This window comes from Anastrepha ludens, chromosome 2 (assembly GCF_028408465.1).
Source record: "Anastrepha ludens isolate Willacy chromosome 2, idAnaLude1.1, whole genome shotgun sequence".
Taxonomy (NCBI): Eukaryota; Metazoa; Arthropoda; class Insecta; order Diptera; family Tephritidae; genus Anastrepha; species Anastrepha ludens.
This window is the reverse complement of record NC_071498.1, coordinates 49,369,424-49,394,653: the sequence shown is the minus strand read 5'-3', so window position 1 is coordinate 49,394,653 and position 25,230 is coordinate 49,369,424. Positions and strand designations below refer to the sequence as shown.

The following is a 25,230-nucleotide window of genomic DNA, read 5'->3' as shown; positions in this document are numbered from 1 at the left end:
ACAGAACGTATAGCAACACTAAGTAGATAAGAATAAAGCCTGTAAATCATAACATTTTTTGATCACATGATGAGTAACTTTCTCATCTACTGTTAACAAATTTGGTTCAAATATATACTCGTACATATACTCGCGCATGTATACAAATATACATATGTATGTTAACATCAATGAATTCAGGGTCACGCATCTATTACAGTGGCATCTAATCTGCACTAGTGTGTGCAGTAGTTTTCAAACTATGCAATATCATCGCTTCACTCACATAAGTCCATTGCTATGTTAAATACAGCATTGGACACAATAATTCCACATGGGGATGTAGCTCAGATGGTAGAGCGCTCGCTTAGCATGTGAGAGGTACGGGGATCGATGCCCCGCATCTCCAATCTGATATAATTTTTTTTCAAGCACAAATTTTTTTTTCTTTTACATGTATTGTATATGTTTATTTTTATTGCTTTCATGATACTAAAATGTCTTGGCATAGCTTTTTTAGTTGAGTGTGATGTGCTTATTTTCAAATCTCGGTTTAACAAGGAACATAATGAAATTAGCGTCGATTAGCGCTCACAAAAAATTAAGATAATACGGAATAATCAAGATTGATATATTATACAAGTATTTTATTACTTCCACATATACTTTGACTTAGCACAGAGTTATATAGTACGCGAGCTGGATCGTGTTAAGAAAATCATTAAAAAACAAGTTGTCTAAATATAAATTAGATTATTTGCATGTTTTATATTTTTATTAAAAAATGCTTATTTTTGAAGCGAAGAAATTGTTGATGTGATGATGCAAAAAAAATTTTGGAGAGTGTTCATAATTGTTCTAATTTTTAAAGTTTTCTTTTTATGATTTACGACCTTGATCAAAAAGCTCCCGGAATATATTCAGAAAATTCACAATTCAAGTTTATTCCTCAAAAGTGATATTATCACCTTCAAAGTACTCCTGCAACGCACTTATGCCAGCGTTGGATCCAGCTCTCGAAACATTTCTGGAGCTCTATTTTCGGTACAGCCATCAGAGTCCTTTACCATTTTTTCATTAGTTCCTTTCGGCTGCTAAAACGCGTTTCTCGTTGTGGTTTTTTGGACCGATCAAACAGAAAAAAAATGGCAGGGAGTCATATCAGGCTGAACAGGAGTACGATGGCATTTGGATGGTATTCGTTTCGCTCTTAGTTAAAAATTCACGGATAATGATGGCACATACCATCGCAAGTGTTATTGTGGCGCAAAATTTAAGAGTTGTTTCCTCACAAATCCTTTCTTTTTTGGCGAATTGGCGCGTAAACGTCTCCTGACGTACAATACCGTTGTAACCATAAAATCCGTGAACATCACTTTCTTTTTTGGCTGAGAGTTTTTTGATATTGGTTCGTTCGGACCTCTCCACTCACTCGCTTGGTGCCTGAATTGCGTGTCGTACTGATAAATCCACGTCATGTCTCCAGTAATGATACGTTTCATGTATGTTGGATTTGATTTAGCCTCAGATGTCTTTGGCGATGTCAGCGCGGCCCCATTTTCGCATGAAATTCAGGTCGTTTGAGACCAACATTGCTGCAAAACGGCAAAAACTCAAGCAAAAACAATGTTAAAGTCCTCTGTCAGCTCTCTGATGTTTAATTTGCGGTTATTGATCAACTTTTCTTTCATTTAATTGATGTTTTCTTCAGTTTTCGATATCGATGGCTCGTCACTACGTTCGTCATCCTTGATGAACTCATGATCTCTTTTGAAGCGTTCATGCCACTCGTAAGCAGCTGTTTTCTTTGGAGTATCATTACCGAAACAGTTTCCCAAAAGTTCTAAGGTTTTCGCACCACTGACTACATTTTTAACGCAAATTCATTTTACGAATTCGTTGTTGCAAATTCAAATCCATTTTTAAAATGGATAAACATCGAAAACACTCCAGAAGTAGATTTACTCAAGACGGTGTAACTTTTACAAATGTCAGGGTCAAGTTAGGTATATCTGGATAATCTGAATAGATCTCACATAGACCACAAGTCCGTAGTGTTACCAGTGTTGTTGGAGTCGTGTTAAACATAATTCGTCATAGATGTCTTGACGAGTTTTAATAAACAGTGTAAACTTTTGTTGTATTGAATTCTGTTTAGAGCAGGGCAGTGGCAAATGAGGTATTCTAATGTACCCCTTAAAAATGAAATAGGTCGAGCCAAGGAGTACCAGGAGATTTGGTGGCTCCTAAAACACTCAGGCTAAAAGCCCTAGAGCTCTGGAAAGAGGATAGATAGTCAAAGAGGGAAGCAGAAAAGTATCAGAGAAAGATATAGGAAAGAATAGAGATAGAGATAAAGGTAGTTAGTCCTATGAGAATTTTCCAGATTCTTTGGCAAATCTGTAAATATCTCCAGTTTTAGAGAACGAATGCTACTCATTCTCACGACATCGGAACCCAAAACTCGTAGCCTTGCTCTAACAAAGGCAGGACACTCACAGAGGAAGTGCTCAGTGCCAACCACCTCATCCAAGCAAGACAGGCACATTGAGTTCTCAATGATTCCAATGGTGGTCATACGCTGACCCCATGGGTTGTGTCCTGTAATAATACCGACCATCAACCGAACGTCTTTCCTTTATGTAAATCGCATACATAATCGCTGATCCAATTCATGATTGCTGCGGAACTGATTCCGATTATTGGCTCTGGCCCTTGTAGGGGAACCGCTGATCCACGGTTGGCCAATTCATCGGCAATTTCGTTTCCTTGAATACCGGAGTGTCCTGGAACCCATATTAGTAAAAGCCTGTTTTGTCTTCCGACAGAATTAAGCTTCTTCTTACATTCTTGAACAATCTTTGAGGTTTGCTTCGCGTTCTCCAGGGCCTTCAGTGCAGCCTGACTGTCACTGAAAACTCCAATCTGTTTCCCGCTCCATCTCTTCTCGAGTATCCATTCGGCTACTTTCAGGATGGTAAAAACTTCGGTTTGGAAAACAGTTGCCATTTCCCCCATAGCATAGTGATACTTATTACTATCGTTTAAGTATCATCCGGCTCCAGACCCTATTTCATTATTGGACCCATCTGCAAAGAAAATATCCGTCAAACCTCTCTGAATGCATTCTGGATTGCTCCATTGCGTGAAATCAAATTTCCTTCCAAATGAAGCTATGGATATCAGGTTAAAACAGTAGATACTGCTCAGACAGCAACTTCATGATTTCTCTCTGTCCTGAAGTTCCGTCTTCGTGTTAGAAACCATATTTATGGAGTCTGCACATTGCTTTTATTGCCTCCTGTTGTAGCTTAAGATCCAAGGAGAGCAAATCAAACATAGCATTTAGAGCATCGCCGGAGGTTGTACTCATGGTACCCGTAATGCATAGACATACGCTTCTTTGCAGCCTGTATAGTTCCCGGAGTGTGGTCTTAACTATGCTCCGTCGCCACCAGACCACAGAGGCGTAAGTGATGATTGGTCTGATAAGTGCTGTGTACATTCATAGGACCACAACAGGTTTCAGACCGCAGGTTTTACCAAAGGCTCTGCGGCATTGCTGAAAAATCCTTAATGCGCGATTCAGATATTTATTTATCATCGGAAAGACCAAATGTCAGACCTTTTAGTATTGGAAGACTAAATCCATCCAATTTCCGTTTTCTCGTAAACAAGACTATGGTGGTTTTGTTCGGATTGACGGAAAGACCTTATCTCGTGCACCAGTGATCGATTTTGCCCTGAATCCTCTGCACTTTCGTGCAAAGCCTCCTTAGGGACTTATCCGATGTTAGCGCACAGACATTGTCCGCATATGCTTAGACATGAACACCGAGTTCCTGTATCTCCGCTAGTAGAGAGTCTACGACCAAGCTCCACAGCAGCGGAGAAAGAACACCTATTTGGGGACATCCTTGCTTGGCCCTGACGGTGATTAATTCGTCACTTTTTTCATCAGCGGTTGACAGCCTCTCAGAGAGCATGGAATATATCCACTTTACAATGGTTTGATGAACTCCATGTCGTTCGGCAGAAGAACATATTGAGCCGAAAGTGGCATTGTCAAAAGCCCCCTCAATGTCCACGAACGCGCCCATTATGTACTCGTCAGGTTCCAGCCCGGCTTCAATCTTGCTAACAAGATCGTGTAAGGCTGATTCGCATGATTTTCTAATCGGCTAAGGGTGTTGATTTCTACTAAGTGGACTTCTCGGCAATACCTCCACTCGAATATGTTTCTCCACCACTCGTTCTAGACTTTTCAACACGAACGATGTTAAACTGATTGGTCTAAAACTTTTTGCTAGGGAATAGTCATCTTTCCTCTGTCTTCTTGGCAAAAGTTACACGCGTCGTTCTGGACCATACAATATTGGTAGGGCATCGATCACAGACGTGGCAACCTGACAAAAAAAAAACCGGACTCAAATCAGTAGACTTAGAGCGTTTCCTGGCGGTTGTTTCGGGAACTTTTTAATCAAGATGGCATACCCGTATGAGGCCATGTGAATGTTTAGGAATTTCTCCCTCAGCCAATGGCTTTAGATAACGAAAAATTTTAAACCTCAGAAATGTTGCATCAAACTTTTTATGTATCAATAAACTGTATGAGACATACTACATACATACATATATGAAATGAAATGAACAAATAAAATGTAAAAGAATTTAAAAATATATTTAAATATAAAAATACTATATTAATATTTTTATGTGGAAAGTGTTGGTTTTTTACTAAGAATAATGTATGAGGCATTCAAATAATTAATAAAACGAGTATTCAATTATTGGTTGCAAGGTCGCCTGGTTCGAAGTACCGCGCATTGATTTCTGTCAGAGAAGTGGGTTTACCAACATCAGGAAGGGGAATAAGCCTTTCAACCCTTCAGAAGTTCAATACTTCCCCTATAATCAGTCCTTTGTTAGCGGAACGACGCGAATTTACATTCGTCTCTGCCTTCTAGTCTTTAGCAGCCTTCCCTCAAAATGGGTAATGTTTTATGCTGTTACAACAACAACAACCGATACTTAAGGTGCACTCTCCCAATATAGGCACTATGTGCCAAAAGATGATTTGTATATAATTTGGGATAGGCTTTGAAAAACACATTTTCATGAACACCGCACTAGGCTTTTGAGCTTTCCAAGTGATAACTTTTTATAAAGTGTCCCATATTTTTTGTTGTAAAATGAAAATGAAATTTGGAGTTAAATATTTGTCTTCAAATTTGCTCTGTCCTATTTAACCAGCTTTGAACACCCTATAGGTAAATGCTTTATAAGTTCGTTTCAAATATATATTCGAAGTATAACTTATCGAAAGGGCTAAGATGAATCTATACCAGTTGATATCGATTCTACAAATTATCAAACTTCAGCTCAAGGAAGAAGAGGAAAAGAAAATAATAATCCTCCCGTTTTGACAAACAGGCACCAACCAGCTGATCAAGCAAGCCTAACACATGGGCTGAAAAGTCCCGGGCCTAACAAAGAAAACACGTTAACGTAATTTCTATCAAGAACAACGCAATCACTACAGCGCCGCTCTAACATTTCAATACCACTTTTGTAGAACGATTTACATTTTGCCTTAAAATAGGCCTCAATTTCAGCGATAACCTCTTCATTCGAGTGAAAATTCTTACTGGTGAACATTTTTTTGAAGTATGCGAACAGCCAGTAGTCGCTGGGAGGCAATTCGTTGGATGTGGGAGCAATTCGAAGAAGAACAAGAAATTCCTTTTGATCCGTTGTTTGAAAAATAAAAAAGTAGCGTCACTCTTAGCACAATAACTCAAGAACTAATGAATGGAATATCATGAAATTTTAACAGCTGTCTGTTTAAGGTTAGTACTAACTGAAAAAAAGGTAAATGCAATAAAACTAGTGATATCTATGTTCAGGCCCGGGACTTTTCAAGCCATATGCTACTTTGTGTAGATTCGCAAAGAGAAGGATTTCTGCTTGAGAAAATATTTAAAATCTGACAATCCATTTCAGATTTTCAGGAAAGCTCGTTTTAATATAATATTTTTAAAACTTATTTTGGCAAAATTTCTATCCAAATGTTTTTTTAAAAACAAGGTTTTAGAAACTAAAGTAGTTGCAAAATTTTGATTCTCTCACTGAAGGTATATATATATAACTGGCGCGTACACCCTTTTTGTGTGCTTGGCCGAGCTCCTCCTCCTATTTGTGGTATGCGTCTTGATGTTGTTCCCGAAATGGAGGGACCTACAGTTTCAAGCCGACTCCAAACGGAGGCCGCTGAAGGTGGTTACCTTTTAAAACCAAAAATAAAGCATTATTTTTATGTTAAGTACAGGAATCTTTTTGTTTTTATTAAATAACAAACACAACGACTAAAGCTAAAAATTAACAAATATTAATACTAAGTTTTTCATAGTGAATACGCAAAGCCAGTCCAGCTGTTCGGCATTTAACCATAAAAACCGCCACCATATCCAGGATAACCAAAACCGCCGCCATAGGGCGAGGGCACGCCATATGGTGAGAATCCCGGATAAGGTGCGGGCACTGGATATGGATAAAAGCCACTGGCACCACCACCACCTCCAATTGGATTACGATTTCTGCCAGTTAAAGCGCCTAACAGATTGCTAAAGAGACCACCACCGCCGCCGCCACCGCCGAGTAGACCTAGAATACGCGTATTTGGATTGCCGCTGGTTAAAGTTGATGGTGAAGCCGCAGTGCTTGCTGATCCAGGATAACTACTGCCTGCACCAAGTCCTGCACTACCCAGACCAGAGCCTGGAGAGCCGGGTGAAAGTGATTGTGATGGGTATGATGGATAGCGGCTGCCAATGGAACCAACATCAATACTATTCGGATTGGACGGACCAAATGACGATTGCGCTGGATATCTGGGATAGCGGTGGTTGCCGGTGGTTGATGAGGGGAAATTGAACTGCGCTTGTGAGGGTACACAAATGAGCGCCATTAGTAGCGTTGCAAGGACCTTTGGGAAAGAAGATATGAAGTACTATTCGTAATTGACAGATTTATTTAAAAATTGGCACAAATTCGATTTATTAAAGCGCGATTAAGGAGCGGTTACGCAAATAGTGTGAATTTTGTTTTTCCTTACAAAGGATCTCATTTTGGTGATTTTTTTATTCCTTTCCGCCTTTTTCTGTTGCTTTAATTGTTGGAAACAAACTTTGAATCAATACTTTTCAGTTAGTTAACTGTTTATGCTTGCTGCTTGGTGGTGTCTAAGTTTATATACTAAAATTTTAGTTATTTGAATTATAAAACGCCTACGCGCCTTCAACTATCCGATTGTTTTGCGGTTGATATTCTATCTGTAAACAGCCAATCTTGACAAGACGGGAAGTGATAAACAAATTTCGCAAAATTCGCAAATTATTTAATTTCCATAAGCAGAAAGTATCATACGAGACTTCATTCTAATTCTAACTGCATCACTGACCTTAAACTCGGCATTTGAACTTTTGCTTTCATTCATCATTTAACGATTCACACTTCGGCCAATAAACTCGAGCAATCTTTGTGATATAAAACAAAAACATACAAACAGAGAAAATGTATGTAGAAAAAACAAAGATTTATGCAAATCAGCTCTGCAGCAAATCAATACCAACTATGGGCTTATGTCATGTTATGTTGCGTTATGTTGCATTGATCTACACGTGAGTTGGCGCGCGAAGCAAACTTCTGTTAAGTATTTATTATATATTATAATACATACATATAAGTACATACATAGGTACATATATTTATGTGTACATATTTAAATATGTTTTCATATTTCATTTCATCTCTTTAAATTGAAATATTTATGTAAACGCTTCATAGCATGACGAGCTATATTCAATAGTTGGTGACTGTCGTGGATGACTTTTTTTTTGTTAAAAACAGGATTTTTTCATGTCTTACTTGTTTCGGAATTCCCCTTTTCGATAGCACCACTGAAACGATCGCCCCAAGAGGGTCTCTACAGCATCTGCGCTTATTTGTATAAAAGTCTATACGAATTTTGTACGCAGTTTAGTTATATTTTTGGTGTACCGTGAAGTAGTTTTGTGTGTGATTCAAGTATCGATGGGAAATTTCGTAAGTTGACCTTCAGTGTTGTTGAATTTTGTTTATGTTGTGCATTCAATACCAAAGCCAGATTAATTCGTTCAACAGTGAGTTGAGTTGAGTTGTAATTAATATGTCTTGAAGCAATTTATGGATGCAAGGCATTTAAGAAAAAAAGGTTTTAATTTAACAATATATTGCAGCGATTGTGATGAGCGAAGTGATTAAATATCTTTTCACTGTGGAAGTGTAAATGATGGAGTTATAGTAACAAAAGACGGGCTTAGATGTTGTTTTAAAATAAAATATGTAAAAATTAAGGGGATAGCGGTAGTCAGAGGTCCGAAAAAATGATGACTTTGAATACTTTTTTTTTGCTAGTCAATTGCTTTATTTTACAAAAATAAAAAAAATAAAAAATCATGTTACGACTTGACTTTAGCAAAATTTCAAAAAAAAAAAAATTAAAAAATTAATAGCTGTAAAAGTTATCGCTGTTTGTGGGGATCCCATTTGTCCAGAAGTCCCTTGCGGTGATCATCACAAGCCCTTGGAGACTCATCTAAAATCAATCGGACAGGAGAACTTAGTTTTATTAATTGATAATCTTGTGTCTTTTGTGCTTTTTTTCAAAATTAACAATGTGGCGCCCTCAGGAAATAATATATTTTTCAGATTTTCAAGAAAAAAACCGACAATTAATTGTTTAAAAAAAATTGAAATTTTGAAAAAAAAAATCCTTCGATCAGGCACGAGTTTTTATATTTTTCAAAAGCAGTATAAATTTGATTGAAATCAAAAACATAGTTTTGAAAAAACGCATTTAAAGTTTTGCTATCGATTTATGTAGAGTTATATGAATTATTTAATTACTTACACTGTATCATCTATTCCTGGGCAATATAATAGTTCTTCAGCCGTTATAGCAGCTTCCACAATATCGATTTGCCTACGTAGCATTCTATGATACCTTCTGGAGTGTTATCGTTAGCGCGCTTATCTGCGCGGTTGCCTGGCTGCTGCTAGCTGCTTGCTCTCGAACGCTCCGGAGTGTCCGACCACCCTTAGTTAATTGTTGAACAATTCGAAAAGTATTTTTCGGATTCACTTCAAATTTTCACACAATATTTTTAAGATATTATACTTTAAGGAAATGCAAAAAAAATTAAAGTGTTTGAAAATTCTGACTACACCTAACCCTTAAATCTCCTAGGTTACACTATTTTTATGCAAAATACGGTTCTTAGGTTCACCATGAGCACGTCTCTATGTGCCAAACAATACCCGCCAAACGCCTCGATTCATGAATGTCCAATTGTGGATGCACCTCGAAATATCGATGTTGAAGTTTGTTCAGCAACAATTTGCCCTACAGCAGCAATATTCTTAAAAGAACGTCAAATTTTAGTTCTGCCAGCCCTTTTTCTACGCTTGACAGAACCAATTTATAGAAATTTGTTCACCAACTTTTGAACTGTCAACCCATTCGAACGATTATTTCCAACAAAGAAAATCTCGAATTTTGCGATCTCTTAAGGATCGACCATTTTCATAATAAGTTTCAATAGTTTTAACGCGTTGATCTATCGTGTAAAATTGTATATCTGTCGTGTAGCGTGTAAAATTGTATATCTTGAAAATTGTCAAAGATGGCATTAAAAAGGTACCATCTGGGAATTATTCACTACTGACATTTAGGCGTCACTTTTGAATTACCCTAATTACCTAAGGAATTAGTAATCAAATATCTATACTTATAAAAACTTATCTCCAAATGTCAATTTCATATTTTTATTCAAACATCCACAACATCCAGAATGAGTATTCACAATGACTTCACAAGATATAAAAAGAAAACTTTTGATCTGCAATATAGTATTTGCCAAGCGCTTGAAATTGTTTTCAATTTACATTTCAATCTCATCCGCTATACTTTGGCTGCGAAAATTTAAGCTGCAACAGCGAAAGCAAAGTAATACCAAAAAACCGGAGCTTTGCTGCGAAACTTGTTAGAACAAGACAGTATAGTGATAGGGATTTAGAAACAGGGAGAGTTTTGTCATGACTATTGGTGAAAGATGCATGAAACAGAAGCCTCACAGATATTAAAAGGTTGCAAAACTACAGCATAGTCATACGAGTACAAATTTGAAACTGTGCTGTGACTGAGTTCTTTGAGGCATCGTAGTTAAAGTCATATGAGAACTTAAGGGAATACTTACATATTTTCCGGTGCTGTGATTTCGGTTGTTGAAACGAGGCAGCGCAGCAAAGTCAAAATTGAATTATAAAAATTATAGGTTTTACAGCACAACCAGAGAATATGTTTTAGTGCTGCAGCTATTATGTCGGCAGTTTTTCAAACGTTTCGCTTGACTGGCAGATGTTAAAAATGCAGAACAGTTTTTGAGATATAGCTTAAATTAAGTTCTTTAAGTTCCGAAAAAAGAAAGATAACTCACTCAATTGCCATTATGTCCGAAAAAAGGAAGCTCACCCGATTTCCATATGTCAGAATATTTTTTCCCCCTTATTCACTCCTCTCGGGAGCATAGGCCTCAACAAGACTTGTCTTGCGTTGGTTTCGTTAATCTATTTGATTTCTGACAGGGTAGGTGATTAGCCGCCGCTATTAGTCCTAAATAGTGGAAAAGCCCACCTGTCGTTGCTTAGGAACAACGTCTTCTTATTGCTTGGAGCGCCATCTATGTCCAAATATAAAGTAGGTCAAATTTTGATAAGTTTTGAATATATTTTTTGCTTTCTAAATTCTGAATAAATTCAGTTAGTTTCAAATTGAATTGCTGTGCAGATACGAGTATACAACATTAAATGTTAAATGTCTATGATTTTATTAAATAAAAAAAAAAAAATTAAAAAGAAAATGTAACTGCTAAATATTGAATTAATAATATTTTTCAAAAAAATATAATATTATTTGTGAACATGATTATATTTATAATAAATAAAAATACACACAAATATATACATATTTATATTTTTTCTTAAAACTAATTTAAATTATAATTTATTTTTATAAAAATATATTTTATTCTAAACATATTAAAAACCACATGAATTCAGCCTTCAAACTTTGTGCAAAATGTTTAAACATTTATCAAATTTCTATCCAAATTTCACACTTTCCCTTCAGAATCTTTGGAACATTTTTGGGTATGCAGTTTTATCCTCTTCTTTCACAGCATTACAACACGGGCGCGTCGAAATTTCCTTCAGAATGCTCCTCCAAAGTGGTCGATCTTGAGCTTTTGCTTCGTAGTTACGTATTCTCAAATCCTTGAGATCGTTTTCCATTGCGTCTATCCATCGTTTCCTTGGTCTGCATTTGACATTTATGCCCATTAACTTTCTTCATTGCTTCGTTGCTTGCTTCACGGCACAGTCAGCTGGCATACGGGTAACATGACCCAGTCTTATTATGTGCTGCGCTTTAACAGAACGCACAGCTGTTTCGTTCTGAGTGAGATCATTTAGTTCTGAGTTGTACTGGAACCCCCATCCATTCTAATTAGTAATAAAGTGAAAGTTTTGAAATAGCTTAAAATTCTAGTTGATTTTAAAATTTTTTCCATGAAGGTGTTGCGTGTCGTCCATTTATTATGTAGGAAAAAGGCGTCCTCTGGGCGAAAATTATCAAAAATCAGCGAGGATTGTGAGTTACTTCAAACTTGCACTTTATTGTAGTAAAATTTAATGGTCTAAAAACTGCATACCCAAATTTATTTATTTTTAATATTCTGTTTAAAAAGAGTGAAGTTTTGATGAAATTTTTTTGCAATTAAAAATCTTAAATCTTAAAACCTTAATAAATCTTGTAAGAGTTTGAAATTTAAATCAATATGGGCATTGTTATAGAATGAAATGTACCTGTATAAAAAGATAATTGAAATTAAAAAAACAATAATTGAAATAAAAAAAAAATAAATAAATAAATATTCAAATCTCGTCCATGGGTGCCACTTTTATAATTTCGTCTATATCTTTAGAAAGAAGAAGGCAAAAATAAACTAATATGAAACGGGGGTTTTTATACAAAATAATCTCCATCAACTTTCATACACTTATTCCAGTGATCATCCAATAATTTTCTACTATCCCTGCACTAACTTTCGGAAGAACTTTTTCATACGTAATTCTATATGTAAAATATGGAGTATTCGTTCTTCTGAGATTCCTATGCTATAGCAATCAGACACTTAGTTAGCTGCGATCTTCACAAGACATATTATATTAGTTTGAGGAAAAAGATATACATTATTTTCTCGGTAGATGGCTGTAATAATCGATATCTCGTACATCTCACAGTTTTTCTTTGGTAAAGGCGGAAAGGTAAGCCAGACCTCTGAAATTGTGAATAATGTTTATGGTGCCGATACGGTAACTGCTAATTACGTGCAATTTGGTTTCGGCGATTCCATTCAGGCATTTTTGAAATCACCTCGCACCTCACACAGGCAGGCCCGTTGTCGAAAAAGTCGATAAACATAATCGAACAGAAATAATCGGTGTTGACCGGCATGTTAGTAGTCGTAGCATCGCCAAAGAGCTAAATATCGACTATAAAACAGTTTAAAACCATTTACGTAAAATAAAAAATAAAAATATTTGATTTCTTCTCCCCAAACTAATATAATTGCGCAAGGAATGCTGGTGTTTTCGCACTTTTTGAATAGTTAATATTCAACGCACTAAAACTATAACCAAAAAATGAATTGACCCATTTAAATAAAATTTGGTTTGTGCTTAAACGCAAGATGAGATAGTAAAATGGGGTATCCGTTTTGTGTTAGTCCTCTACGGTTAGTATGTGTCCATTTCAATACTTCTCAACCAACCTGTAAATTTTCCATCGATAGGGTATGCAATACTTTTCAATCTAACTGTGGGTTTAACAGCTGTTCACAGCTGTGTTAGTCATCAGGATTTGTTTACCATTTTTAAGGAAATATTTTAAACATATTTGGGTTTTCTCTAAATTTTGTCTTACAAATCCTGTTTACTGATAGTTTGACAAAACACAGAAAATCAGCTTTTACCCGATTTTTGAATGATTAACGTATATTATTTATATTTTTTACAGCCAGCCCGAATTAAATTTTACTAAAATATGCGCCTTTAGATAAAGTTCAGCCCGAACCGAATTTAGCGCTTCCCTACTGGGTAATTAACTATTGAATAGGAACATAAAGAAAAATCATTCATTGAAAAATTCCCGAAAACCTTTCATTGTTTGCGATGTCCACATGAATTGGTGGTTATTTGAATTCATTAGCACAAACACTTTTAAAACGAGTTTTGTGTGAATCTCTCTTAAATGACAAATAATAATGAGTATAAATATTAACTAATTCCCAAAGCAAAAGTATTTCGTCATTCAAATGACGAGTCATGATCGAGATTTTTAAAAGCACTATAAAATAATATTTTGTATTCTGTATAAATATGTGAAAACAAGATATCAGTTAGTTTTTTCTGAAGTTCTAAAATTCGAAAAAATCCCCTTTAAATACATAATAAGTATAACAACAACAATGCGACGCAAGAAACATTCTTCTCCTTTGTTGTGTTGTCAACAGTTGTTTATGTTTATTACGAATTTCTGGTTCTAGTTTAATAGAAACTAGTATTTTTGCAATATTTTGAAGCTCGAAAGCTTTGAGCAAACTACTTAAAAGGCCAAGATTTAACTTTTCCGCTTAAAGTTTATGTACATAATTTTCTTTGTTCAGTTTCAATAATTTTTCGGTACCCAAAAATGAATATGAAAAATAGAGCAAAATTAACAATCCAATTTTGTTTTTGAATAGCTTTTTTACCAAATAAAAAAAGAGGTTTGAGTGATGGAAAACTTTATTTTGACCTTTACGAGCTCCATTGTCAAAGTATACACGTGTCAAATATTATTGACGTACGACACCTTGCAAAAATTATAAATCTTCCGATTGGGCGATTGATTTTGCGTCCCTTGTACTAATATCTAGTATGTTTATGCTCTCCATTCAATAATTACCAAAGAGCTCATAAAGACTTATGTATATATATTAACTTCAGTTCATTAATTGCTCCATCCTGGAATATTTTATACCACGAGCGTAGTTACACCATTAAAAAAATATAAATTTATTACAATAAAGTAAATTTAATTATATTTATCTTGTACTTAAATACTTTCACTAAAGGAAATTCTCTAAAACTTTTCTTCTAATTTTTTCTTTTGCAGAAAATCACCAGCTTTGTCGCTTTGCTTTTCTTGGGCATTTGCGCAGCACCTACAAATGCGCATTTCAAGAAAAAATTCGGTGGATTTGGTGGCGGTTTTGGCGGCGGTTTCGGTGGTGGTTATAGCGGTGCGTATGCCAGTAGTAGCGTTATAAACAATTACCAAGCGGGGCCAGTGCCAATACCGGTACCAGTTTCGGTGCCACATCCCATTCCTGTGCCCATAACGAAAGTGGTGCCTGTGCCAGTACCCATTTCGGTACCCGAACCTGTGTGGCCTGGCGGCGGCTGGGATGGTGGTTATGGTGGTTACGGCGGCTATGGCGGTTATGGTGGTGGACAGGGCTTTGCATCGGCATCTGCATCTGCATCGGCATCGAGCTTCGGTGGCGGTTATGGTGGCGGTTTGGGAGGTTTTGGTGGGCATGGCGGTGGTTTTGGAGGCTTCGGCAAACATGGATTTGGCGGATTTGGTGCTTGGAAGCGGCGTTAAATTGTATGCACCGAATTGAGTTTAAGTTTTTCTGTTTAAAATATTTATGTTTTATTTAATAAATTTAAATTAAATTTATCCAACATTGTTTAAATGAATGCTGGCTTCGAACTATCAAATATTCCTTGCAGTTTATATTAGACTTAGTTTTTTGCCACCTTTACATTTTCTCCTAACTCCTTCAACTTGAGCGCCAAGTGTGACCAGTGAAGCCCAACCAATGGGTAAATCTTTCTCCCAAATGTGTGTTTTTGTTTTTTGGCGGAGGGGCTGGGTTAAAAATGCCTTCGCACCATATAGTAACCGTCGCTACTACGTGTGTGGTGATTACACTAAAAGTATCCCTCCTCTTCTCTTGGATTTTTCGCTCCACCCCTGGACTGCTTCAGCACTGCTTCGAGGTAGAGGGCCACGACGGCGTCCTAAGAAGGACGTTTGTTTTGAGAAACCTGTGCTCAATGCTCTTCAGCATAAGTTTCCATTTTTCGCTTCTATTTTCGGGTAATATTCTCCACGAAATTTGCGACGGCATTCCATTTTTCTTCATCTATCATCATTTTCTCAATTATTTCTGCAGGTGTAAATACACCAATAGCTCGTTGCAGGCCTGTTCTCTCTATGTTCCACTTCTCGCATTTAAAGAAGATGTGCTCCACATCATCACACTCAGTATCTCCATATAGGCAGTTTGGTAGGCTCGCTTTTCCCACTCGCCACCAATACTTGCGAAAGGATCCATGTCCGGAAAAAAACTGTATGAGGTAATAGTTAAGCTCACCGTGCTTTCCTTCTACCCACTTTTTTAGATCGGGTGTGAGCTTTTGAACTCTAATATCAGAAAAGCGTGGTACTGGGATTCCTGAGATTAGGGATTGTTCCGCTGATAACTAAAACCGCTGCTTCAGATACTGTTCTGTGTGAAAAAGCCACTATGAGTGCGTTGCATAGATTGTAGAGTTTTCCACCAGCACTGCACCGTTAGGGAATCTGCCCATATTTCGCATTCGTATAAAAGAATCGAGTTCGTCGTGTCCATTAAAAGTTTTCGCTTGTTCTGCGTTAGACCTCCAAGCTTTGCCATGAGCTTACTTAACATGCCGCTTACTTTGGCAGCTCTTGTGGCAGCATGATTTATGTGCGTCCAGTAAGTTAGCCTTGTATCTAATTGCACTCCTAGGTATTTGACCACTCTTTTTGTCGGTAAAGTGGCATCGAGTAACTTGTATATCTACTTCTAGTGGGATAAGTCGGTTGGCTAGAAGCATTCGCTCTATTTTCTCTGTGGCCAGCTTTAATCCATGGTCTTCTAGCCATGTCTGAACTCGGATCATTACCTGATTACCTTACCTTTGGCTTCGTCAGTGCTTTGGGCGATTATTATAGCTGCAATGTCATCTGCATATCCCACTAAATGCACATCCTCAGACATTTCTATTCGAAGGATTTCATCGTAGCATATATTCCAAATTTCAGGACCGAGTATTAATCCTTGGGCCGCACCTGCTGTTATTTGTTTAGACTTGCATCTTTCTCGCGTTTCGTATAAGAGCACGCCATTACTTAGATAGCTACGAATAATCTTCAATAGATTATTCGGGATCTTGAATTTTACATTTAAGGCTTCACGTCGCCCCAACTTAAACCGTATTTTTCATTTTTCCCCTCAACCATATGAGCCCGTAACCTCTTTGGATAGCTGAAAAGCTTTTAAAATAATTTTCAGAATAGTTTCCATACATAACTTTTTTTAATGACGTGAAATAGGAATCACTTAGTGAAAAATCGTAAATGCAAAACTTTATCAAGCAGGCAATATTAACTGTCAGCGGCCGGTTCAAATTTTTTTGACGATTTTCTTTAATTATGCCCTTTAACTAAAAACAGAAAAAACCTAATCCTTGAACAAACATTTAAAAAAGTGGGCGTTTGTAAAAGCGAAATTTTTTGTTTTAAATAGTCTCTAAAGTCGTATATCTCGAAAACGGAAAAGTTTTGGACATCATATCCTAGATGATAATGTCCTTAAATATCTAAGACGACTATCTCGGTAACTCTATAATAGACTTAGAGAATTAGCATGATATTTATACCTATAATATAATAGAGCTCTTCTATTCGCCACTCTTTGCTTGCGAAAGCAACAACAAAGTTGTCGAGTAAGATTCACCACTAGCGAGTCTGGTTATACCTCATTAAACTGGTATAACTCACTATCTTACAAATAAATGTAATTCAAGACAGTTCTATTCCAGCTTTGCGGAGATACATATGTATGTTCATTTATACTAGTTGTTTCCTTTATACGCCACTTACTCACACTTGGCGAATCAAATAGGCCTAATAAAAGTCCCCAAAGCACCAATACCGCGATTAGTTTTATTTGCCTATGCAAGAACTTTGTTTAGGGAATTTGAATGGATGTACATCCAATTGCTTCAACTCCCTTCAGCAAGCTCCACATGCAATCTTCATCTTCAAACATCATTTTGCAATAAAGTCAAATATGTTAAGAAGCAGACATCACCACTATCATCCATTAACATCTGTCAACAATAGAAGTAAGCGCACTTCAAACTTATTCATAGCTTTTATCTTAAAGTATAAATTCTTGCAAAACTTCGAATTGAAACAAAGCATCACACTTCCTCATGCTCAACTATGGTCAATATCCATTGCCCACGTGAGCTCAGTTAGTACAAAAACAACCGGAGTTGGGTGGTGGCCACACTTACAGATGAGTAAATTCACAGCTGGTCGAAATAACCTTTCACTGCCACCAACGGGAGAGCCGAGAGTGCCCAGAGTGCCCGCTACCTAACAGAGTCCTAAATAAACATTTCCAAACAGACAAGACATAAGAAAACAATTCATTTTTAATTGGAAAAAAGCACCAGCAAAGTATCATACAAAACTTTCAACTAGTGCAAGAGAAGAATTTTCGAGTTACGAAGATACATCAACGTTATCAGCGAGAAGGGATGGTCAGTATTACACCACTGCCGCTTGGCCAGCTCAATCACTTGGACATCACTTTTTTTCGCAATCGCTGTAAAATTTCACCACTGGAATGGTACTTCTCTCGCCTCGTCTTCGAACTTATCTGCCGCCTGCAATCTACATATGTACATAAAGGAATCAGCAACAGGAAGTAATGTTAGGAATACACGTTTGGATGTGTGCGCGCGAATTTGTACTCTGTGTGGGCGATTGTTGCATGAGGATGCATGTTTTGATTTCATCATAACCGAAAATGATATGAGTGTTTGATTGCGGAGAGTGAGGTGGAATGGTACAACATAATATATGAAGTGGACAGCAACAACAATGTATACTCGTATGTAGCTCGTAATTTCTATAGTGATAGCAACAACTACACTGCATAAATAACAGCTGTAGCAATAGAAATAACAAATATATTTGGAATCTAACAGCAGCAATAACAAATAAAGCAAAGATGGCCTGAAATTGCCCTGAAGGATAATGGATGGATATGCCACAGAATGAGTGTAAGTAAGTTTGTGCAGATGTATACGCGTACTCGTATGTGTGAAGTGACCACAGTCTAATGTTGCGCCCAGAGAGTTGTTAATTTTTTTTTATTTTTTTGTGTACTGCAAATATAATGATAATAATAATAGACTTATGGGCAAAGGAAATATGCACAGCGTGTTTGCGAAAAAATGATAAACAAGAGCAGACAGTTAAATAAATAAAAATAAGTTATGGGAAATTGAAGAAATTTTTTATTTTATTCTTTTGTCATAAGTCTTCTGCTTCTTCTTTTATTAGAAATTTTTTCCAGTTACTTACAAAACTACAATATGTATGAATACCTAATTGGCTTTAACTATGTATGGATATTTAAACTATTTTACAAGATATGATGTTAGTAAGAAGGTGTTAGTAAAAAATAGCTTTTGTTGCTGTGTATTCGTTCCATCTTCTGGGTGGTCGCCCTTGTGGTCTTTCATAACTACTTTGCCTTCTTTCAATATGATTTTGCCATTCTTTTCTCCGTTTTCTCGTGAATTCTTTGATATCCTCGATTTCACAAACCTCACGGATCTCGGCATTCGTTTTTCTATAGGACAGAGTGTGCCCGGTGATAGCTCTAAGCGTATGCATTTTAACAGTAGTTGCTTGTTGTTGTGTTGCTATTGTGGCAGCTCTCGCCTCTGAAGCATACGTTAGTATTGGTCGCACGCAGGCTTTATAGATACGCGTTTTACTTTTTATACGTACATATATATGTTTTACGCCTGATAATATTTTTAAACCTCCTGGTGTAGCAGCCCCTTTTTTTGGATTGTTAAATCTTTTTTTATGTCGTTGTTATGCTGGTTATTATCATTCCTAGGTACAGGGACCGGCACTCGAAGTGCAACCAATTAAAAAGGCCATAAATTTAGTTTGGAAAATTATTTTTATTCAATTCAAAGTACAAAATGTGTGAAAATAATACCAAATTAAGAATCAATTTACTTTTGCTCGATATGACCACCTTTTGCCTTGAGACGATCTAGAGACGAACGGCAAGCTGTCCGAATGTGACTTGCAGGTATTTTGGCTCACTCGCGGACAATGGTTTTTTTCAGCGGCTTGAGACTGGTGAATCTTGTAGTTCAGACTTAGCTCTCCAAAATGGCGCAAATAGAATAATCCATGGGATGCTCGTCTGGTGAATTTGAGGGCCATTGTGTGGACGGTATGAAGATCGAAAAGTTGTTTTTTAGCCATTCTTGGTTCACTCGAGCTTTGTGAGACGGTGCCGAGTCTTGTTGAAACGTCCATGGTCTGCCACCGAAATGTTTGCCAGTCCACGGCTTCAAAGTAACCTCCAGAATACTTTCCCGATAATATTCCGCATTTACCTTGACGCAAGGCTCGATAAAAACGATTTAAGAGTGCCCATCTTCGGTTAAAGTGACACAAACCATTACCTGTGGCGGGTGCTGCCTCCTGGTGGCTAATCGATCAAATTCTCGTATGAACGGTCGATCAAATAAACCCTATCGTTTTGGGAATTTACGAATTGCTTAATTTGAAAAATTTTTCTCGTCAGCAAACGCAATGTTCGGAAGTTGACCGCTTTCGGCCAAGCGAAGCAACTCCTGCGCTCTCTCAAGTCTGACTTGTTGCTGCTTTGGTGTGAGATCATGTGCTTGCTGGAGCTTGGCTTGGATTTGAAATTATTTGTCAATATGCGGCAGATGCTACGGTCAGATATTTTCAGTTCTTTCACTATTTGATTTGCACTTCGTCGGGCATTCTGCTCAAGTCGCTTCTTCACGTTTTGAACCATTTCACGTGATGTTGCAGTCTTTTGATGACCACCTCCCTGACGTTTCGCGATGCAACCAGTATCATTGTAACGAGTAATGGTGCGATAAACAAAAGCTTTATTTACTTTAAGGTGCTGGAGCTTACAAATGGCAACACCATATTATATACATATACCTATATAATCAGTGTTACAAACCACTCAAAAAGTTTCCTCCAAATATTTTCAAAAACCTCTGAAATTTTCCTAAAATCAAAACACAATAATTCGCGTATAAGAAAATCTATTTATTAAAGAAATAAAAATACTTCTTGAAAATTAGCCTAAAAAGCCCCCAAAAATTCAATGTTTAAAAAATGTCGACGTGGGAGATTATAAAAACTTTGTAGGCAATTTCAAGTTTTTAATTAAGATTGAAATGTTGTTTCTGAAAATAAAATTCCTAAAAAAAGTAAATGAAAGCATAAGCTCGGTAAGTTCTGTTATAAGTTGAGGTCGTTATAGATATGAAATTATAATATCTTTTTAATGAAGTTAGTTTCAAACGATTAGGCATTACAGCTACTGCAACACCTACGATTTCCATGGATATTGACGTCGCTGCTCGAACCAAAGATTGTTTGAGACTCTCCAAATTTCTGTGGGGTCTTCGATAGGCCATGTTCTAAAACTCTAACCACAAACTGTAGCCCAATGGATTCATAGCTGGAATTCGTAGTAGTGACCTAATTTCTGGCTACTCTTCAGCGGCTATAAGCCCAGGAATTTGTTTTTAAAACTGCCGTGTGGATTTTGCCCTATTTAGATGGAGAAGAATCTTGCTGGAAGATCCAACGCTCTCTATTGAAGAGAGTACTGCTCAACTGCTGCACTTCACTTTCTAAGACATCCTCCTGGTACACTTTTGCCCCCGTATTAGTCTTTTTTCGCCGAAATGAAGGGATGTAACGCCTTTACAAGACACTCCCCACCAAACCATTATGGGGTCTGGATTGGCTGACAAGGCTGAACCCTTAGAACAAGATTTTTTAGGTCTTTAGAAGTTTTTGCATAGATTTTTTGGTTTTTCTTATTAAATACTTTATCAACAGTGAACATTTCCGCATCTGTGAAAATAATATTTTCTTGGCCGTTGACCGCGTGCCACCGAAGAAGCTGCTTGCATCTGTGGAGTCTAATTTTTTTCAAGCGCGTTGTCATATGACCAGTTGAGCGACGGAAGGTGGAGATGATCTCTAATTAGTCTTGAGTGGATGTGGTTGATACATTAATATCTCTGGACATGAATTTCTGCTTTCTGAAGGGACTTTTGCGAACTGGTGCAAACCACGCGAGGGCGACCACTTCTTTTTCTGTATGTCACTTTAGACGTGTGAGAAAACCGATTGATCGTGCGGTAAACAAAGTATTAAGTAAATGACGGAACTTTTTTCTGCGAATTTGTTCTCGGGTCATATTTACAACTTTAAGATTGCTTGGAACACAGGGTAGACAATGCTAAACACGCAGCTTTTCTACCTTACTCTCGACTCAGATTTATACCCTATGATTAAAAAGTACCGAGAAGTTTTAATTGACTGTTTCTTTCGATTGCCAAGGTGTAGTGCACCATGAGTACCTCCCATCGGGCCAGACAGTCAGTAAAGAATATTATTTATCCGTTTTGAAGCGTTTGAGAGATGCTGTACGTCGATAAACGACCGGAAATGTGGGTAAACAATTCTTGGATTTTGCATGATGATAACGCGCCATCGCACCGAGCCCAAATAGTGCTGGATTATTTGACCAAACACCAAGTAAATACCATCGTTCAAGCACCGTATTCACCTGATATGGCCCCGAGCGACTTCTTTTTGTTTTCCAAGTTGAAGTTACCACTTCGTGGAAGGAGATTTCAGTCGATAGAGGAGATCAAAGAGAATGCGACGAAGGAGCTGAAGGTCATCCCTTCGTCGGCCTACCAGGTGTGCATGGAGGACTGGGTTAAACGTTAGCATATGTTTGTTGCTTCAGACGGGTCATATTTTGAAGGAAATAAAATAAATTTGTCTTAAATTTTACTCTGTTTTGTTTTATTTAAACATTCCCGGTGCGCATATCCGTTTTTGAGTATTTGGCTGAGCTCCTACTCTAATATCTGGTATGCGTCTTCAAGTTCCACAATACGGATGGACCTGCAGTTTTATGCCGCCTTCAAATGACAGATAGTTCTGATGAGGCAGAACCATTGCCTCCCAACTGCGTCAGTAAAAGAAAACGCAAAGTAATTTGTTTTTGTTTTTATTTATTTATTATTAAATCTATTAAAGCGTGCTTAAAGTACAAATTCAAACGAAAACTAAGAAACCGATCTTACATACTAACTATTAAAAAGGAGAAAATGGAAAAGATGTAAATTCAACTAATGGATCTTTGTGTGTAAAATTATGTAGTGAGAGATCAAAGAGTGAATTGTATTAAAAGAAAGAGAGGAGAACATAATTCGAGGAGTTTTAGCTCTTGGCTCATAACGGTCCATAACTGACTTTATCACAATTTTTGTTTGGAATGAGTTTGCTATGAGAACTACCCCAACAGCTGGCATGGAAGCACTCCTTAATCTCCCACCACTTCATATAGCAATCCAAGAGGAAGCAGCTACGCAAGCACTCATGCTACACATGAAAGTAAATTTCAAATTGGGCAACCTCACCGGTCACCTAAATATCCTAAACAAAATCAAAAACACCATAAGCATGGCTCAAGTTTCAGACCACATTGACCCAACCCTCTGTTTCACAAAAGGATACTCAGTTACCTTTCCAGAGAGGATAGAGTGGAAAACAAACCCGAAATGGATGAATGATGATTCACAAAAATGGTACACTGATGGATCAAAAACACCTTACGGTGTAGGAGCAGGTGTAGTGGGGCCCAGAATCCACAAATCATACACTCTCACCAGGGACACCACTATCTTCCAAGCGGAACTATACGCAATAATGGAAGCAGTAAACATCATGCAACGCAGAAACCACAAGAGAGTAAGAATTAAAATACTCTCGGACAGCCAATCAGTCCTAAAAGCTCTAGATAGCTATACATACAACTCAAAAACCCTCTTAGAATGCCACAAGGCACTCAATAATCTGGCATCCAAAAACAATGTTTCATTAATTTGGGTACCGGGACATGAGGGATATGACGGCAACGAAAAGGCAGACGTTCAAGCCAAAAAAAGGGGCAGATGAAAACTTCATCGGACCTAGTCCTATGTTCGGATTCAACAAAAACAACCTAAAACAAAAAATAAAATACTGGGCCAAAACCCTATTAAATCAGCATTGGAACAATGTAGAGGGTCTTAGACACTCCAAAAAGTTCCTAAGTTTCAACGCTAAAAGAGCCAACATGGCCCACACGTTAAACAAAAAGAGCATTCGCACTCTCACAGGTGCCCTCACGGGTCACTTCACCTGCAACAAACACTTACATAAATTAGGCATAACTAACACCAGCACCTGCAGATTCTGCTGCGAAGATGAGGAGTCTATGGAACATCTCATTATCGAATGTCCGGGGTTGACGCATAGAAGAAAAAGGTTTTTAAACAAGTTCATGCTTACAGATGAAGACCTACAATCACTCCCTCAGAAGGAGCTGGTACAATTCATAAGCATACTTAACAGTCAATAGACAGCATAGGGTGCACAATAGATCAATATGGTCGCAGTGCTAAAGGGCTACTCCTTAACCCTCTACAACCATTAACCATTAACCATTGTTTGGAATAAATCACATGAAAATCTTCGAGAAAGAAAATCTTGAAGAATAAAAATAATGCAAAAACAAAAAAAACACACACACATATACAGTTATATTATCGTTATTGAATTCCTCATGTGTGAGAAAAAATGTCTTGTACTATGTGTAATATCAATAAAGCCTCCCTTGCATTAGTTATACCTCGCGTTACAAAGCCTTTTATGCTTCTTTCAGCTAGACGCTGTTAATGAAGTGCATTTTCGTAGCTACATTGCATATCACCTGTATTATGATAATCATTATTTCGCATAAAACAGCTTTAAATAGTTCAATGAGTCGAGGACACGCTCGTACAGAGGTGATAGAGAGCATGAGTTTGTAAGTATTTCTGCAATGTGTTTTTTTTTTGTGATTATTTACTATGCGGCCTTGAACAACTCATTCATCAATCCCACACACCTGAAATACGAATTCAATCAATTTCCATTTATATTCGCACACTTCAAACGTTTTATTTACTTTTAAATGGCAGATAACGATTGAAACGATGATATTGCAAATGCCAAAGCTAACACCCAGCTTGCGTTAGTACTGTTATTCTTTGTATTTATTTATTCCACTTTTTATTGATTTCTTGTGAAGTCGTTGTTGTTGTTGTTGGCGTACATGTGCGGAATAGTTGAATATTCGACTGCGTGATTCGTTGGCAAGTACCTGATTTTTTGTGCGATGCGCGTGAAGCAGTTGTTGGGCAAGTGAAATTATAAATAAATTTTTAGGTCTACCTGAAGTTTCATTTGCAGTTTCTCATTGTTATTTCATTAAAATTTTTTTGTATATTTTTTGTTAGTCATTGGTATTCTCAACACTAAACTAACGCAACAACGACAAAATTGCAGTTAGTCATGATTTCGATATGTGGGGATGTAGCTCAGATGGTAGAGCGCTCGCTTAGCATGTGAGAGGTACGGGGATCGATGCCCCGCATCTCCAAATGGAATTTTTTTTTTTAATTTTATAGCTGCGAAATTTTTATTATTTTTATTTTAATAGTTTTCTTGTTTTTATGAGTTTGAATTATGTTTGATGGCTTTATGTAGGACAGTGTGATTGTACACCGCGTTCATGAGGACATTAAATATGTGTCGGTCTAAACTTTTATACTTATATTTTATATATAATATATAAGTAGATAAGTTTAATAGTAAAGAGAAGTTCCTGGAGATTTTAATTTTTGCAGATTTTATCATACATTAAAATTAGAGGCTGATGATATTATGTTTAGTCTTATATAGACTCATTACGGTGAAAACGGCGGAAATACTCGTAGACGTCTTTGTGTCCTTTTTTTATAAGAACATGACATGAACATACTAATAAGGTGATTAAATTCGGTGGCAGCGTGCAATGAAAGTGCATC

General features: G+C 37.1%; 2 protein-coding genes and 2 non-coding genes across 4 annotated transcripts; 3 read left to right on the top strand and 1 right to left on the bottom strand.

Annotated features, from left to right (window-relative positions):
* The first annotated feature begins 315 nt into the window (after window positions 1–315).
* On the top strand, window positions 316–388 carry Trnaa-agc (transfer RNA alanine (anticodon AGC)). The gene has a single exon. It is a non-coding gene; the product is annotated as a tRNA-Ala (tRNA).
* Window positions 389–6,421: 6,033 nt separating this feature from the next.
* On the bottom strand, window positions 6,422–7,105 carry LOC128861248 (acanthoscurrin-1). Its single transcript, XM_054099232.1, has 2 exons — window positions 7,094–7,105; window positions 6,422–6,964 (listed from the first exon to the last, which is right to left on the bottom strand). Exons 1-2 carry the CDS (start codon window positions 7,103–7,105, stop codon window positions 6,422–6,424), a joined length of 555 nt encoding a protein of 184 aa, XP_053955207.1.
* An 876-nt stretch (window positions 7,106–7,981) lies between these two features.
* Window positions 7,982–14,809, top strand: LOC128857575 (uncharacterized). The gene is made up of 2 exons (XM_054093329.1): window positions 7,982–8,082; window positions 14,294–14,809. The coding sequence occupies exons 1-2, from the start codon at window positions 8,071–8,073 to the stop codon at window positions 14,783–14,785; spliced, it is 504 nt and encodes a 167-aa protein (XP_053949304.1). The 5' UTR covers window positions 7,982–8,070; the 3' UTR covers window positions 14,786–14,809.
* Window positions 14,810–24,730: 9,921 nt separating this feature from the next.
* Trnaa-agc (transfer RNA alanine (anticodon AGC)) lies at window positions 24,731–24,803 on the top strand. The gene has a single exon. It is a non-coding gene; the product is annotated as a tRNA-Ala (tRNA).
* Window positions 24,804–25,230: the final 427 nt, after the last annotated feature.